Source organism: Lampetra fluviatilis, chromosome 6 (genome assembly GCF_964198595.1).
Source record: "Lampetra fluviatilis chromosome 6, kcLamFluv1.1, whole genome shotgun sequence".
In the NCBI taxonomy this organism is placed as follows: domain Eukaryota; kingdom Metazoa; phylum Chordata; class Hyperoartia; order Petromyzontiformes; family Petromyzontidae; genus Lampetra; species Lampetra fluviatilis.
Window position 1 is genome coordinate 18,726,701 of NC_136280.1, and position 18,163 is coordinate 18,744,863.

General features: G+C 41.2%; 1 protein-coding gene across 1 annotated transcript in view; it reads left to right on the forward strand.

Moving 5' to 3' along the window:
• The window catches only part of LOC144932969 (IgGFc-binding protein-like), a 134,293-nt gene that overhangs the window by 64,167 nt on the left and 51,963 nt on the right, over nt 1-18,163 (forward strand). Inside the window, exons 60-75 of the mRNA XM_078857371.1 lie at nt 178-275; nt 1,909-1,993; nt 2,107-2,142; nt 2,866-3,107; nt 3,299-3,466; nt 4,461-4,588; nt 6,397-6,662; nt 7,211-7,419; nt 7,674-7,815; nt 8,345-8,592; nt 9,284-9,413; nt 11,447-11,621; nt 11,874-12,035; nt 12,584-12,714; nt 16,586-16,785; nt 17,097-17,235. Coding sequence (XP_078713497.1) covers nt 178-275; nt 1,909-1,993; nt 2,107-2,142; nt 2,866-3,107; nt 3,299-3,466; nt 4,461-4,588; nt 6,397-6,662; nt 7,211-7,419; nt 7,674-7,815; nt 8,345-8,592; nt 9,284-9,413; nt 11,447-11,621; nt 11,874-12,035; nt 12,584-12,714; nt 16,586-16,785; nt 17,097-17,235 — 2,559 coding nt within the window. The remainder of the gene's footprint in view (nt 1-177; nt 276-1,908; nt 1,994-2,106; nt 2,143-2,865; nt 3,108-3,298; nt 3,467-4,460; nt 4,589-6,396; nt 6,663-7,210; nt 7,420-7,673; nt 7,816-8,344; nt 8,593-9,283; nt 9,414-11,446; nt 11,622-11,873; nt 12,036-12,583; nt 12,715-16,585; nt 16,786-17,096; nt 17,236-18,163) is intronic.

The following is an 18,163-nucleotide window of genomic DNA, read 5'->3' on the forward strand; positions in this document are numbered from 1 at the left end:
ACTTGAGTCATTCGCTTTACCCATCATTACAATTATTTAAAAAAACAAATCAATAAATGCTGATAATGAATATCATTACATGGAGTCCTTCAATGAGAATTTCTGGGATAACGTTTTGAAATTGAATAAAATGTCGTAAACTGTAATCTATATATTTTTTTATTCCAATTCTTACAGGAGGGCTCACAGGGCCTGCTGTTTGGTCTCTGCGAGGAAACCAAGGGAAGGCATGGATTCTAGCTGAAATCATGTACTCTGAGACTGGAGAAGTGCAGGCAAGAACATGCAATCATATGCTTTACTGAAGGTTTTATAGCAATCACATGGCTACAGGGTTCTCTTTTTAACTTCAAACTATATTTCTGCTAACTGACCCAGTGGGATACCAAGTGGCTCTGTATCTTAGTTGACTCAAAATGCTTGTGTTAGAGCACTGAACCATCAATGTTGAGATTATGAGCTTGAATTTGGGCTATGCCTGTGATTAAACTAGGTTATCAAGTGTGTCGAACGAATAGTCTTTAGTCAGCAATAACTGCCATATCAATTTACACTTTATATTTTTTGGGTCTTTTGGTAAAGCCACGTAGATAGAAAAATAATCAAATTATCACGACGTTTCAATCACAACACAAACAATCGTCATCAGGTGAAAAATATAGCGAGAGAGCTGCCAAGGCAAGATAAAATACAGCGGGAGAGCTGCTGAAACACGAAGTTATATAGGCTTGAGATGTGCTCAGCCCAAGGGTAAGTGTGCGGGGCTAGAGGTGGAATTTGCATGTAAATGTAAGATCGGTGATGTACCTCCACGACGACGACGCAGCTGTGGAGGTGGCCATTGTATTGTGAGAGATTAGCATGTCAATGTAAACGAACCAACGCAACGGTGGCTGTGCTAGTGAGACATCCAGCTCATAAAAAAAAAAACGAGGGACAACACCACATCGAGGAAAAGGAGCAGCGGTGGCTGTGTTAGTGAGACATTTAGCGTGTATGTAACTCAGAGAGACAGAAATAACTGCTAGCATCAGCAGATAGGATGGAAACATCACAGCCAGTTATGACTTAAACTGCTTAATAACGTCCTTCCAATGATTGCTCAGTTTGTATCCATCTTCTCGGTTGCAATTGTGTCTGTGTTTATATATCTGGATGGCTTCATGAACGAATCTTTGTTGATAGCCAGTGGGCTTGCAGAGTACCTTCCTCTTGGAAAAATCTATTTCGTGTGTGCCCACAGCGTTGAAACAATGATCAGCCACGGCTGAGGTATGGGTCCTACCGTATTTCAGATCTGCCTTATGTTCACGAACACGGTCCGAGACATGTCGCTTAGTTTCCCCAATGTAACTACTGCCGCAGCCACAGCTTAGTTTGTAGACACCGGGGTATTGCATGTCACTTTATGTTTCACGTTTGGCCTGCAGCAGCTGTAGGTTATACAACCGATGAGTCACAAAGCATGAGCAGGTGCCACCAGGTCACTCTCTGGCCGGTTAAACAACATTCACTTGATCTAGTATCAGATGTGGGTGACCTTTTGAAATTATTCCAGAAGTAGTTATGATATCATCTGCGGCTGTTCTTTGATATAATTGTATACGACGCTCTGCTATCTGTAGGAGTTCCATGATCTTGATCTATCTAGCATGACTCAAATAGAATGGTTAAGTTAATTAAAAACATTTGTTTGCAAAGGTTCCACTGGCATACCAATGTATGCACAAACGTTGTGACACAGAAGGCAGCGAGCACATCGGAACACAACGCATCATTTAAATACACCAAAACATAAAGGCTGTGCAATATGAATTTTGAAGATAGTGTAAGGGCCTTTTAATGACTCCTGTGTATGTGGACGTTGATGTAAATCAAGTTTTGGTGTTGTTTTAATTGATGTTTTAGTTTTTAGTGGAAGGAGTTCGCGGACATACAGACGGGAGTGATATTGCCCTCGACAATTTCTGTGTCAAAGTCTGCGATCCCAGAGGTAAATTTGCATGGGAGTAATTGGTGAATGGCAAGTTTGTTATGGAATGCCATATTTTATTTTATTTGTTGTACATCATGTGCTAATTGTGCTGTATGATTTTAATATTGCAGATATCTGCAGTACAACTCCAACTCCTCCCCCTCCAGGTAAAAAAACCACACACTTTATAAAATGTACATGCCATATATATGCATTTATTTTAGACAAGAGGAATTGTATCCACTCTCCTCCACCTGACGACAGCCGATAAATAAAGTTGTTGTGTAAAGAAACGCGCCAATTTATTACCGCTTCAGCAGTACTGACGGTGTTGGAGAGCAATCGCAGAACATTTAACAATTGGGAATGCGTTTCACTGATATTTACGACATTTAAGTTACGTGATCTGACCCAAATTTCAATTATGGTCGCGAAAGCCTACGTGTTAAAGAGATTCCTAGGATGTGAAATGTAGATTCGTGCAGCATCTCCTTCAGCCATAAAACAAACTCCGTTCATATGAATAGGATTCTATTTGATGATCCTTAGGCTGTTAAAGCATACCATGAATTGGATTATATGACAGATTAATAATCATCCAAATATTCTCATTAATGAATTGAAAATTATTGGATGTCCATCAGGTAAGATTTTAGTGACAATTTTATGATATCCACTAGATGGGATGCTTTTCTAACAACCTATTGAAAATACTGGTTATTATAGAATTCCAATGATCTCGCTATCTCATTAGGCATTATTTGATTCCCACAAACATATTGTAATTTCATGAGAATTTCCCAGAACGAATGTTGGCCAGGAGCAATCTAGTTTCGTGTACACAGCAGTACTACAACTGCTTAACCACAATATTTTCTTCCCATTTGTAGTGAGTGCCACGTGTCACGTGGCTGGAGATCCTCACTATTTCACGTTTGATTCTGCACTGATAACCTACATGGGCACGTGCACCTACCAACTGGTGAGCGTCTGCAATGCCGACCACGTGACACCCTTTACCATATTGGCTAAGAACGAAGAGCGGGGGCAGCCGAATGCCTCCTACCTCAAGCAAGTTTACGTGGACATTGGCAGTGACCGCATCCAACTAAAGAAAAAGAACGTGATTCTGGTATGCACAACTGCACATGAACCGCACATGAACCACACATCAGCAGATCTGCTTTATCCCATCCATGTGAGACTTTGAATAACTGTAAATATTCAACGTGATGTTTAATATCTGTGCTGCATGTTTTGGCAATTACTTAATTTCACACGCATCTAATTTTTTTGTATTGACATTTTATCTTTGTTTTATAGCTCAATGGAAAGAAAGTCAAGACCCCAATTATCAAAAGTTTGGTTCCTGGAGTGCAGTTCAGCATTATTGGAAGCTACGTGCATGTGGTGACAGACTTTGGGTTGGTGATCAAATTTGATGGTGTGCATCACCTCTCAATAACTCTACCAAGTGCTTATGCCAATAAGGTAATTGCAGTTTTCATTGTAGCAGACCTTGGTACAAGTGGTAAACATTCTGTACATGTTTCCTACACATGCTGTAAACGTGGATGGAAATGCAGAATCGTATGCTAATTTGCACGCTTAAATGTATGCAGGCGTCTATAATGCAGTCAATCTTTGGCTGAAACTATGTGCCGCTACACGTAGATCCTGCTATACGTGTTTATCCGTGCGTTTAACTTCTCTCGTGTAAGCAGCAATGCACTGATAAACGTGAATAGGGAGATTGTGCCGCCATTTCCGAGTCACTCCTATCCGTACGAAAGCTCAGGGAATAGATAGAATGACGTGCTTACAGGAGACCGCTCCTGGATTATTTCCAGTTCAAAGTCCTCGGATAAGTGTGGATAACAGGATATACCCCGTAGATAGATTTACAATGCCTCAAAAGAAGCGGGGGCTATGCGCACATGCATACAGTGCACATGGAGAAGGCTGAATTGGTTTTCATAGGCATGCTTAATAATTCATATGTTAAAATGTATTTGTATTACACTTTATACATGTAAAAATCTTTGTTTTACAACTTGTGCAATTCAAATTTAACAAGTATGCTTTCGCAACCAATATGGTTAAATGTTGTGGATCGCAGTCATTGGCACGTGTCCCCTTCTTTATTGGCTATGTCCGATGGAGGAGATTTTCTAACATAAATTAAACTTATGAAATCTTATCCAAAAATGTATTATAAATCATAAATGAAAATGATATGACAATTTAAATTAAGGCTAATTTAAACAAATGGGATGAACCAAATGATGAACAATACAATTGATGTGAGAGAATGCATTCTCAGATCAAATTTCCCACCCCACATCAAAATTGTAACTATAAACCGCATCGAGGAGAAATAAGGCATTTCAAGCTAGCCATGAGGTAGTTTTAATGATCAAGGTGACAAGTTTTGTATGTAAATTTACCGTGCTCTCGTTTATGTTGTGTTGTGCTACTACAACAGGTGTGTGGTTTGTGTGGAAACTACAACTTGAACCACACTGACGATTTATTGATGCCCAACGGCTGGCTGGCATCCGATAACAGTGAGCTCGGGAACAGCTGGAACGTGGAGGATGCTGATGATAAGGAGTGAGTGGAGGCTTGTACAGAACATACATATGGCCTATTCGTGTACACTACTGTACTGTAATTTGAAATGCATGTTTATATAATTATGAAGGTAAACCCGTAATTTGCACAGTATTGTTTGTCTACAGTTTGCCCCAGAAAATAATATTGTAAGTAAATCATGAGGGCAAACACATTTATTGTGGTAAATCTGTAAAATGCAACAGCACGTGTGCCACACACAGCAATCATCAACCGAGTCGCCATTAACCACGTGACTGGTGTCCAAGTCCGGTTAATCAATAACAGTTTCTCCTAAACCAAATTCTCCTACTGATAAACCATCTTTGTCTTTGACAATAACCCTTGAACGTCACTATTTGAATATTACTGTAATCCTAAGCTGTATGTCTATCTATACCATCCTTATATCGGTATTTAACACCCATTACCGGTACTGTATGTGTACATACTCTTTGCGTCTTTCGGTGAAGTCACGTAGATTTATAATAATACAAAATCACGACGTTTCGATTGCAACGCGAGCAATCGTCTTCAGGTGAAAAAATACAGCAGACGAACTGCTGAGGCAGGAGAAGTATAGCGAGAGAACTACTGCAGCAAGAGGTTATATAGGTAGAAAAATGAAACAAAATAAAAAATAATATATCACGACATTTCGATCGCAACACAAGCGGTCGTCCTCAGGCGGAAAAAATATAATCCAGCAGTGGAACTGCTGAACCAGCGAGAGAGCTGTTACAACAAGGTTATATATGTGGCGATGGGCAAGCAAGCGGGGTCTGAGCTGGAAAGGAACTCCATCTACGTCGTAGGGAGAGATGGATTAGGGAGGGAGATTTGCATGAAAGCTCTTCCGTCGCCGGATAAGAGTATCATGCCGGCATATGCGCACAACAGCAGTGTTAATAAGAGATTAGCACCATGAGAGTGCAATCCAAAGGACATGTGAGCCTGAGAGGTGCAATCCAAAAGACATGTGAGAGATCTAAGAGAGAGGCAAATAGAGAGAGAGACACAGAGAGTCGAAAATAACAGCTGACATAGGCAGGTAGGATGGAGACATCACAGTCAGTTAAGACTTTACCTGGTTAATAACGTCCTTCCAATGATTGTTCAGTTGTACCCATCTTGGTTGAAGTTGTGTCTGTGTTTATATATCTGGGTGGCTTCATGAATCAAATTCGTGTCAGCCCACAGCGTTAAAACAATTATCAACAACGGCAGAGGTATTGGATTGCACCGCTCATGCTCACATGTCCTTTGCATTGCACTCTCATGCTCATATGTCCTTTGGATTGTACCTCTCAGGCTCACATTCCCCTTTGGATTGCACTCTCATGTTCACGTCCTTTGGATTGCACTCTCATGGTGCTAATCTTTCATTAACACTGCTGTTGTGCACATATGCGGGCTTATGCGGCGACGGAAGCGCATTCATGCTAATCTCCCTCCCTAATCCCTCTCTCCCTAATCTCCCCCATTAACACAACTGACGTGCTTACGTCCGTAAATGGAGTTCCTTTCCAGCTCAGACCCTGCTTGCTTGCCCATCGCCACATATATAATCTTGTTGTAACTACTCTCTCGCTGGTTCAGCAGTTCCACTGCTGGATTATATTTTTCCGCCTGAGGACGACCGCTTGTGTTGCGCCCGAGATGTCGTGATTTATTTTATTTTATACCTACGTGACTTTACCGAAAGAACCGAAGAGTATGGGAATTTAAAGTTCAAGCAAGAGCTGAATGTGTCCACTGAAGCGATCAGTCTCGTTGCAAGCCTCAACCGTTGAGTTCTCTCATTTCAGCTGCAAGCTGGGTGTGGAGCCTGTACAGTCCACTTGGAGGCATGAGAAATCCTTTAACAAGAGGTGCCAAGTCCTCACTTCACCCACTGGCCCTTTTGCAAGTTGTCATCATGTCATCAACCCCCAGGACTACGTCACGACTTGCACATTCGACATGGGTCAATACAGCGACATGGCGAGCATCCTGTGCGACAGCTTACAGGCATATGCGGAGGCCTGCCGTGTTGAGGGAGTGAACATTCAGTGGCGTAATGAGACCTTCTGTCGTGAGTCTATATGGAACATATACACCTCACCCGGGATTGTATGTGTGGCCAGTTTACAGTGCTATAACTATTATATTAATGATAGACATACAGAGTACTTACCAATATATATTTCACGTAGACACAAAATTGCACCTACGTACAGGTTATAAAACGCGCATTAAATTGTATTATGAATGGTGCTGAAGGGATTGAAAGCATATTGCAAGTAGAGATAGCAGCTAAACACAATAACTGTGTTGAGATTTATTATGGTAAACTTTGCTATTACTGTGTAAACTTTAAATATTTGTTTTATTATCAACTGCTTGTTTTATGTTGTGGTTTACATCTTGGGCTGAATTTATATGTTGGCAGAGGAGCACATTCTGCAGTTATTTGGCTAAACCAACTGCTCACATTGTCACAATTATTCACTGACTTGCTCATTTTTTTCCAGCAATAGGCAAAAAAGCAGAATTTTACATACACATTAATTGGGCCTGGTGTTCAGTGCAGAAAGTATTCCAGTCTAACCGTTGCTCGTTGTTGTTGTTAATGTCCATTAGCGCTGTCCTGCCTGGCAAACTCCCACTACACGGATTGTGCCTCGCTTTGCCCAAACACCTGCCTGCACGCAAGCACAGAGGGCGACTGTCGGAGCACAGAGGCGTGCACAGAGGGTTGCGTCTGTGACAGCGGCTTTGTGCTCAGCGACAGACTTTGTGTACCACAGCAGGATTGCGGCTGCTGGGACCATGGAAACATCTACCACACGGTGGGTAGCTCCGCTTGTCCTCTGAACCAGCACGAATCCGGCTCCACCATTTTTTGATGCGCATATGCGTGCGGTGTCATCACCACTGTGCATTTGCCCAGCAACAAAACCTAAAATAATTATATTCCTATATTAAATTAAACAACTTGTATGACTCTACTCATTGTCCTGTTTTATTAACTGACATTTCAGTTGAGCATACTTATTGATTGTATCCTACGGTTTCAGATCATTTTAGCATTGTATTTCCACAGCTCGGAGAATCCTGGCTGACAGACAACTGTAGTACTCGGTGCAGGTGTATGGGCCCTGAGGATATGGACTGCAATCTGCACAGCTGCATGGCTGAGGAGAGCTGTGCTTTGCAGAACGGGCAATACAAATGTCAGCCTGTCGGTAAGCTCGTTACATGTCTTGCAGTATATATTCTAGGTGTTTAAAGAAAGTTCAATCATATTAAACACCACTTTAAAGAAAGTGTTTAATACAAAATTGGAGATGCTAAGAAAAAAATTGTGCAACTAAAATTTGCTCAACCAATGTAAGATAATTTATATTTGATGGCAAAAGACAGACCATTTTTAGGTAAATAACCACATTTTCTGCTTATTTGGTTATGTGAGAGATGTGGAAATTGCACATTCATTTCCTGCCCACAATGTGGTATAATAACCAAGCCTCAAAATTTCAACTAGGATTTTGAGTTGAGCGCTCCGCCAATACAACTTTAACAGTTCATATACTGTCATGATGAAAATGATGCTGAAGTTAACAATAACAAATTTTCTGCTGGTTTCTGCTGATAAATGAATAAGAAGTCCGCTGCATGTAAAGCGCTGCATATAGACGAATCAGTGTGCTGGTGTGTTTATTTCATTGTCAAGGACTGCTCATGAGACTTTGTCACTTGTTATGCACTTTTCAGGTTTCAGTACTTGCACCATCTCTGGAGATCCACACTATCAGACCTTTGATGGATTGCCTTACAACTTCATGGGCAATAACACTTACGTTTTGGTACAGACCAGTGGCGATAACCCCAACCTCATCCCCATAAGTGTGCGTGGGAAAAACGCCAATCGTCATGGTTTAAGCGACATCTCATATTTGGATGAGGTTCACGTGAATGTGTTTGGACACGAAATACGTTTTACCAGCAGGGATGATTTTGAGGTGAGAGTTATGTAGACATGCAAGGTAAATGCTGTAATGGGAAGGGTTTCCGGCTTGAACAAGTGCTGAGCATTGCTCAACTCTGTTGGCCCTGAGCCAGTGGTGGAAATTACACATTCCTATGGCAAATGTCAGTCGCCCTATGTAACAATAACTTCACTTCCTATGATGTGGTCATTATTTTTAATGACCCATGAGGGGTAATGGCCTAAGTTGATCCCTAGAGCAGTGCTCTTCAATTGGTGGCTTGTGGGCCACATCTGGCCTCGAACGGCTCTTAGAATGCCCTGCTGAGCATCCCGTGACATCTATTGATACAGATTAGTGAGATGAAAGAGAGATATATAAGAGAGCTGTATGAATGTAAATGCACTCTAGAGTGTATTGCGTGTACGATACTGAGTATACAAATTTAAACTATGCAGCAGTTCATATACATTTGTGATTGACTGCTAACAGCAATTATCTCTTAATGGACTCAGTTACAGCTGTAAAACCACTGGCTCATCGTTGTACTAAATGGAGATGGACTACGACTAAATGGGCAAATGGAATTGTGCGTGACAATATACCGACATCCGCACCAGTATGGCGATGACCAATCGCCAGAAACTCTGGCAATTGGGCACATGGAACCAGCCTTAATGAAGTCTCCAGTTGCATAACGAGTGTGGCTGTGTCTGTTTTGCAGTTTGACGGGGTGAGGATGAGGCCTCCGATGTTCCCCCGTGAGGGTCTGTCCATTCAGCAGTCCTCTCACAGGATCATCCTGCAAACCGACTTTGGTCTCACTGTCATCTACGACCGCAGGGAGCATGCAGGTCAGTGCTGTGGTCCTAATGACAGCAAGCTTTCCAAATCATATGTTAGTTTCATGGAATATGCAAGTTAAGTAAAACAATATAGATTTGAAGTTTTCGTGACTGCAGGGATCCATACTTTTTGGTTCTTTCGGTAAAGTCACGTAGGTTGTTTCTTGCTGTGGTTGTCCCACCTGATGAGGGACGCTTGTGTTGCGCCCGAAACGCCGTGATTTAATTTATTTTATACCTACGTGACTTTAAGTAAAACACTCCAAGTTGCCCCATGCTCAAACTTGCATTGGTAGTGCTTGTGTAATGAGTCCACCAGACGACGGTTGAGATGACACACTCTTTATTTTCCACACACGCTCATGTTGCGTGCGACCACTCCACTCCAAATCCCACCAGGAAGCACCCCGATCTCTCCGCCTCATCCAGTGACATGAACACTCCCCTGCTGGACGTTCACTCTCTCTCACGCCCCGCCTTCTCTTTTCTTTCGTTTGTGACGTTATCTTTAACAGTAACCTGGGATCCCGTGGGTATTCCTACCCCCGGATCGCATAAGTATTTAAACTACACTTGTATCTTTATAGCCATTGGTCACAATTTGGTAGTTGTGAGCCACTTGTAAAATATTTATTTTTGTTTGGGAGAGGATAGTCTATCCTCAGATAATCACAACTGACTCCAACTTAAGCTCATTACCCGTCATTTAGAGATAATGGGACAGATTTGACAATGGTTGGGATTTTGACTCTCTTACACAGCCTGGATCTGGCATATTTGACACAGACATCACTAGTCATTTAAGATAGTACGATTAAGGGCTCTTCATTGGTCATAATTTATAACATATTTACACAAAAACATTTATTTGCCGTAATCCTAAGAAAGTTGGACAAAACTACCATGTTTGTTTGTTGTAGTACAGAGTTAGACTGATGGCCTTAATCTAAGTTGTCTTGTGGTTGTTGTTGTTTGACTTGCATCCCACTGGGATTTTTGCACAGGGTTGGTGTATGGTGATTTTTCTGCAATATTTTGCTGTCTTTTCTTGGATTTTCTGTTTGCACATAGTCACTTTAAGATGTTTTCTTGTTCATGTTTTTGTTTTTTGTTTGTTGCGGTTGCACCCGATTCAAGAGCCGAATGGCTCACAGGGCTATACCTAATAAATGAACTTTTAACTTTAATAATATAAGATGGCTAAGTTTAAATTCATTTGAAATCACATTTCAGAACTAGCGGTCAACTCCATGTATTTGTATGGTTTTAGGATTATGTTTTGTCAGAGCCGCTATAAATGTAATGATGATGTTGCACTGTTATTGGGAAAGCCGGGGATTACTATAGCGAGACATGAATATTTTTTACAAATGAAACGCAACACTTGACCTCTTCAGAAGTGTCACAAATTTGTTTTATTAAAATGTATTTCATGCAACACTCCTTGCCAAATTGGCTCCCATCTTGTCTGTTTTGGTAGCCTGTAGCCTGCACACTCACAACGGAGTGAGTTTACATGGAGCTGACCTTTCGATTCTCATAGAAATTGGTCGAATTGCCTCTCAATCCAAACCAGCATGAGGGATGTATGCTTCTCCTTCAATGAACCTGAATCAGTGGTAGAAAATACACATTATAGTGGCAGGGTTTTTCCCAATGCAAATCCCTATTGAATTCCCACAAAATGATACACATTTTGTCTACTCTGGAGGTTTGATGACCTCAATATGTTGAATATTGTTTTGTATGATTTCCATATATTCACGTGTTCATTTATACAAACAGGTGAAACTCTATGAAGCCGTATATAGTTTATAATGTAACATGTATTTTCCTAATTCTTCAAATGGATAATAACGTAAGGTTTCTTTTTTCTGTATCGTGTCAACAGCTAAATGAGTTTCCCCTTACAGAGAATAGCCAGATACAAATAATGTATGAATACTTTCTTAGATTTATTTTTACCTTTTGTACAAATGCAAACATTTATATGTAACTGCTAAATCCTGTGTTGTATTTTTGTTTGGCACGATGCAATATAGATGTGATTATATCCAGCTCTTACATGAATGAGGTTAGTGGATTGTGCGGGAATTACAATGGCGACCCCAACGATGAATATTTTGGACGTAATGGACAGCAAATTCCTTCCATAAAGGCGTTTGGCGAGAGCTGGGCAATGAATGGTGCTAGTGAGAACCTGGCGCCTGCTGTGAGGTAAACCACAAGCACCCGCGGCACGGTGGTTGGACACAAGCAGTGTCGGTCTCGTGGGTTTGCAACGTTGCGTCATGAGCATATTTCATAGACTGTACTTGCACATACATGCAAACTAACCAATGTTACTCATATATACACTGTATAAGGGAAAAAAAGATGTCCACATACACAATACATATGTATAACATACACAATCTGCACAATATGCATGTATTGTATGTCTTAACTTGTGTATTTTTTTACTTTAAGCCAATATAAATTCTCCATCTCTGAAGACCCATTAAATGACCCAACCTGCAGTGAGACACAGCTGATCGAACTGCAAGGCATTAGTTCCTGTGGGATGATCAAAGATATCGCTGGTCCCTTCCAACCATGCCAAGAGACAGTTTCTCCTGATTCATACTACGAGTGAGTCTAACAAGACACCAATAATGGCCTGCAAAACCACCGACACATTTTGCATGATGGTGCACACCTGCAATACAGAGTTTTGTAGGCAATGATTTATGAATCACATAGATCTATAAAATTCCTAAACCCACTGAATTCTGAGTTGGCCAGGAGATGGCAGTGCATGACTTGTGTTTGTGTACTCACCTGCCTAAATATTTCCTTGCCATGCTCTAATGTGCATTGGTTTTAACCGGGAACTCACATTTCCTTTCACAAGCAAAGCAATAGAATTGGGTTTGCTTCTCATTGCATAACTATCCTAAAAACAGTATTGTGACTGAGGTTTTTGGATATAATTATATTGCGAATATGAATTGAAAATAAAACGAATGTTTAAAATGTGCATATACGAAAATTGAGCAGCCAATTACAAGGTAAATACTGTACCTTTGAAAGCAAACCATTCGTATCTGCTTTGATGATTGAGTGATGCTAAGCAGGATTTTTGTAAACATGCTGATCATGTTACTAGCCTGCTCATAGCTAATACTGCATGTCCTTAGGAACTGCTTGTACGACATGTGCGCAAACTTTGGAGACAAGGAGACACTGTGCAACAGCCTGGCGGTTTACACTGCATCTTGTCAGCGGAAGGGCATCACTCCAAGCAACTGGAGGAACTTTTCAGGCTGCGGTAATGTTAAACACTTTTATGATGTTTTATTTGTATTATTTTAGTATTTCCCTTCTACGTGACTTTACCGAAAGATCCAATAATATTAAACACTGCTATTCACCCCTGTGTTCTTTTTTAGATTTTTACACACTTTTATTGAACTTGCCCTGTTGTCTGTTTATATTCTTTCAAACCTTTGACGCTTATGAATATCTTTGGATCTACGAAGCCTAACGAGCTGAAATTTTCTACATAGACTCATCTCGCGTGACAATTCAAGATTACATTAAAAAAACGGTCCAAGTCCTGCCTGATCCTAGGCCTGTTCGTGTTTTTTACTTCATTTTAATAATTAATACTCATACATTCTCCCCTTCTTTTTGTAATCTCAAATGGTCGTGCCCAGCTACGAGGGAAAACGTCTTGTCCAATCAGAGTGGCCGGTGTGGTTCCCTCTTCCTTAGCGCGAGACTAACAATTAGAATAATTATAATGACTACTATTGCTATTGTTAAAATAATTACATAGTTATACTTGTAATAAATAGGATTATGATTTGCTGTCATGCCGCGTTGAGCGAGCAGGTGAAAACCATGACCATGTTTTCAAATGAAATGTCGTAAAGTTAACACATATTTCTATTGGCAAAATGTTCTTATGATTGTTGATATAAATGCTTTAAATTAAGGTGCTAAATCTGTGCACGTTGATTCAAGTCTCGCCATATGCACTGTTGTCCATATACGCACATTGCTATAGCATCGCAGTCTGTGTGTCTTATCTTTCATAAAGTTCAGTACTTAATGATCTCAAATACGACAAATGTTCTTCTACATGTCATTTCACGACTTTGCTCTAATTGTAATAGCTGCGCTGCTTGCTATCAACCTTTCATTACGTAGACTGTTGTTGTACAGCAATGCGCATGCTTTCATTTATTATAGGGTCAAGGGTTGACATAGGCAAGCCATCATTGCCATCTCTACAGGGTCATAAAATAAGTACCATTTTGTGTAAAGTCGTCAGTGGCTGTTAAAGCTGCCCCCTACCATGGGAATCTGGAACTACCACTGGTGGAGATAAGTGCCGCACAATGTCCCTAGGAGCATAGAGACCGTTTATCAATCCACTGCTGGATGAGGGCCTCCCCACGCCCTGCTGATTGTGGAGGGTGTTTGACCATACTTCACCCTGGCTGGTCAGTGCGGATCGGTAAAGGTGGGCAGCATAGATGTACCTTACAAATGGATATAAACACAACATGGCCCTGCAGCCCTCTGACCAACCTTTTTTTTTAATGGGGGGCACCCATCCAGGCACTGTCCAAGCTCAGATCTACTTGGCTTTCGAGGTCCGACCAGATCGGGCACATTCCAAGTCCAGGTGATTTGTTCATAGGCGTTGAGGGTTATAGTGATGCTGTTCTTAACAGTTAACATCTCGCGGTGGCGCGATGTTAACTACCTCGCCTGGTATACAGGAGGCCGTGGGTTCGATGCTGACCATCACAATATATATTTGGAGTTTGCATGTTCTCCCCGTGGTCGTGTGGATTTTTCTCCAGGTCCTCTGTTTTTTTTGCTCCACATGTTTAGAAACAAAAATGTTTAGAAACATGTTTAGAAACATGTGCGTCGAGTATTTGGCTGCTATAAATTACCACATGATAAGCCACGTTATTGGGCTATCATTTGTGGCCAGGTCGCTTCTGAAAAAGAGCTACATGCTCGAGTGGACATTACCTAGTAAAATAAATAGCAGTTAAAATAGTTACAATAATTTTCACGGTAAAAAAATAGGTAATACACAAGTTTTTTTTCAATACACACACTTTTATTTGCACTCAAACGTTAAAAAAAAATTGGACCCTAGAATTAATCAAATGTGATGTGCTGAATACAAGTGGGTGGCTTCCTTTCGACATCTTTAATTTTATTTATGCAAGCCACCCACTTTTATTCAGCACATCAAATACATTTAATTCTGGGGTCAAAATAAGAAATTTTCTATGTTTGAGTGTAAATAAGTGTACATTGAAACATTTATTTCTTTACCTTTTTTTCTGCCAAATTTATGCTGACTGGATTTTTGGTGTCATGTCATGAGACAAAACATCCATTTGGATCCCTCGAAAAGCACTATAACCCTTTGCGTCAGAGAATACGGATATCACCGAGTTACCTCTTAGATCCCTTTAAGTAACCTCTGATTCACACAGTATGGGCAGCACTTTCCAATCCACTCAGCCACTCGGAGTAAAATCCATTGCATGACAAGTACATTGATAATTTTAATTCTCGGAGCTGGAATTTCGTCAATTTAAGTGCGGAATGATATGTAATATGAGGTTTTTTGTGCAGTCCTTATAACTGGGCAGAGGCCATCAACTCTATACATTAACCCAACTTTATCACGGGTGGCTGCCTGGATTCCAATCCATGTTTTCATCTCCACGCCCTCACCTCCGAGCCACCCAGCCAGCTCCACACCACCACTACTACTGTGTTCTTATTGGCAGTCCCTCACTTTCCAGGGCACCAAGCCCTCATGGCCTGCATTCAGAGCACTATCCATGTGATATATTTAACAAAATGGGTGTTTTAGTTTATAATTGATTATAAGGGGTTTGTAATTAAAAGTCTTTGAGAGGGAATTCTGTATTACAATATATGTTCAGATTGACTCCATTTACAGTAATTAATTTCTCACCAGACCTATCACTATTCATCTATTAGCAGTTTCTCGGATACCACGATGATCCATTTTGAGTAAATGTATGTGTGTATGTTGAACTTCTTTCGCACTGTACATCGCCGACCGTGCTAATCAGAGGTGCAGGGGAAGAACAAACTAAACACAAAAAAGCAGTTCTAAAGAAATTAATTTTAAATCTAGATGTTAATTAATCTAGATTTTTTTTGTGAGGCATATCTGTGTAACGAGTGGTCTCCGACACGGTAAGTAAATTTGTAGGTTTATTCAATAGAGTTTGGTACAGCCACAGTCTCCGTCTATTTATTTCTTTACGGACTCCACCCTTCGGGTGGCTACGCTGCCCCGCGCCACGTGGCGCTCACCCGCTCTCCGACACACCGCTGGCTGACAGTGCGCCGGGGAGCGACTGAGCGGCTGGAGGACAGCCGCCACGTGGTCGATGGAGATGGCGGGGCAGCAGCAATGGGGCTCCTCTTCAGTCTTCAATCACCGACCCCTTGCGTTGCTCTGTGTCCGGCTTATATCCCCCTCTCGGGACTAAGCCCCGCCTCTGGCCACGCCCTTCCTGGAACGTTCCCGAACGTTCCAGAGGCTTCCCTGGTGGAATTGCCTCTCACCTTTCCCCTAGATGTAAACCCTACTATGGATAAGCCTGGGCTGTAGAATGAATGTATGCCCCCCTGATAATCCAGGCGATGGCGCTCTCATTACACCTGTAATGAAACACTTTGGCACCAGGGATGGTGGATCCTGCAGACTTTGTCAGTTGCTGTGATTCTTCTAACCTGCTGTGCTATGGTATTACCAGGTAGGAAATGTGAGCTGATCTATATGTATACTTTATTGGGGTTATGCACTCTTATTTATGGGTTTTCTCCAGGTAATCCAGTGTCCTCCCACACGTTTCGTGAACTATTAAAACATCCAAAATGCACGAACCTTCCAAAAATAATCTGGAGACTCGGTAAAGCTTTCTTAGATGTACTGTTACACATTAATACATATTTTCTTAGCAGAGATAAAACGGATATACTACATTACATCCATCTCCTTATGTAAGAGATCTGATATAAACACATGGCACACACTTAGAAGACACGGCAACATATGTTTGCAAAGGCATATCATTCATAACTCGTTTGCATTGTGTGTATGTGTGTGTATGAACGCACAGATGCGGCATGTCCTGCGAACAGCATCTACACTGAGAGCATGAATGCTTGTCCGGCCTCCTGTGGGAATCTCGCTGCGCCTGAGGAGTGTGGCCTGCCCAGAATGGAGGGGTGCCAGTGTGAGCTGGGGTTTGTGTGGAGCGGCTTTCACTGCGTGCCCTTCAGGGACTGTGGCTGTTTTCATGATGACACCTACTATGAGGTAGCAACAACACACACAAGACAATAAAACACTACACTGTTCTAGAGTGTTTTTATGTCATATACTCTGTGGGTTGTCACATGGTTTCCAATATTAGAAATGTAACCAATAGCAATGATTCTCATGCAAATATAAATGCCCTTCACCTGTTTGTTGGCAGCACCTTGTGGCAGTTATCAACGAGATAAACAGACCACACCGACTACCTGTACACGTTGCATTTGTGGTAAACTCTTTCAGAGGGTTTCCATAGCAAGTGGGTTAATTAAACGCATGTTCTTATCCATTCTCTGTGTGCATTTCCCGTGAAGGTGGGCAATGAGTTTTACTCACCCCAGTGCAGTAGTCGGTGCCAGTGTGTGAACACGGACACAGTTATATGCAGAAACAAGGGCTGCAACGCAGAAGAAGTTTGCTCCATCAGCAACTACACCTTTGGCTGTTTCAATCGTGAGTCTCGAAGGACACTGTTCCACCTCTCATCATACTCCATGTAGAAAGCAAATGTGCATATTTTTATGTAATCCTCTTAAGACGAGTTGATTATATATGGCTAGTCCAGTTTATTCTCAAATGCAACACTCACATTCAAATTCTGAAAAAAGGTGCGACTCTCAGGAAGACTTCCCGAAACTATTGAGCACTTATTTGGTGCTTGCAGATTATAGTTTTACGAAACATTGATTCTACTCCAATAGCTAGACAATGAGTATCAAATAAACCCTTATAATGTCAAAAAAATCCGTGGAGAAATTGGTTTAAGTTAAACGTCATTATATTTCAATGTTTACTGATTTACACTTCAAAGGTAGATAGTGATGATTTCATCCATAAAATAGCCGATTCACAATAACAATGGATGCATACCTTTTTCCCCATAATGCAGTTAGACATTGTTGTTGGATCATTTGATATAAATGTATGAGACACTTTGAATATTGTGGGGGTTACGTTCTTGGAAAGTGTCGCGAAAGGGGAAACCGCGGTTTTCAATACTCAAGCCTGACCTAAATAATGGGGTAAAGCAAATGACAACCAAAAATAAGACGCATCACAATTGAAATAAGTACTGAACTGCATGTCATAAAATAAAGTAATTGACATAAACAGGTAAAAAGCCTGTACAGAAAACGGAGGTACTCGGAAAACCTACCGGCTGCCTTCAGAGATTTGGATGGGTACAAACTGAGCAATCATTGGAAGAACGTTATTAACCAGGTAAAGTCTTAACTGACTGTGATGTTTCCATCCAACCTGCCTATGTCAGCTGTTATGTCGACTCTGTGTCTTTCTTTCTATGTCTCTCTCTTAGATCTCTCATGCTCACATGTCTTTTGGATTGCACTCTCATGCTCACAGGCCCTTTGGATTACACCCG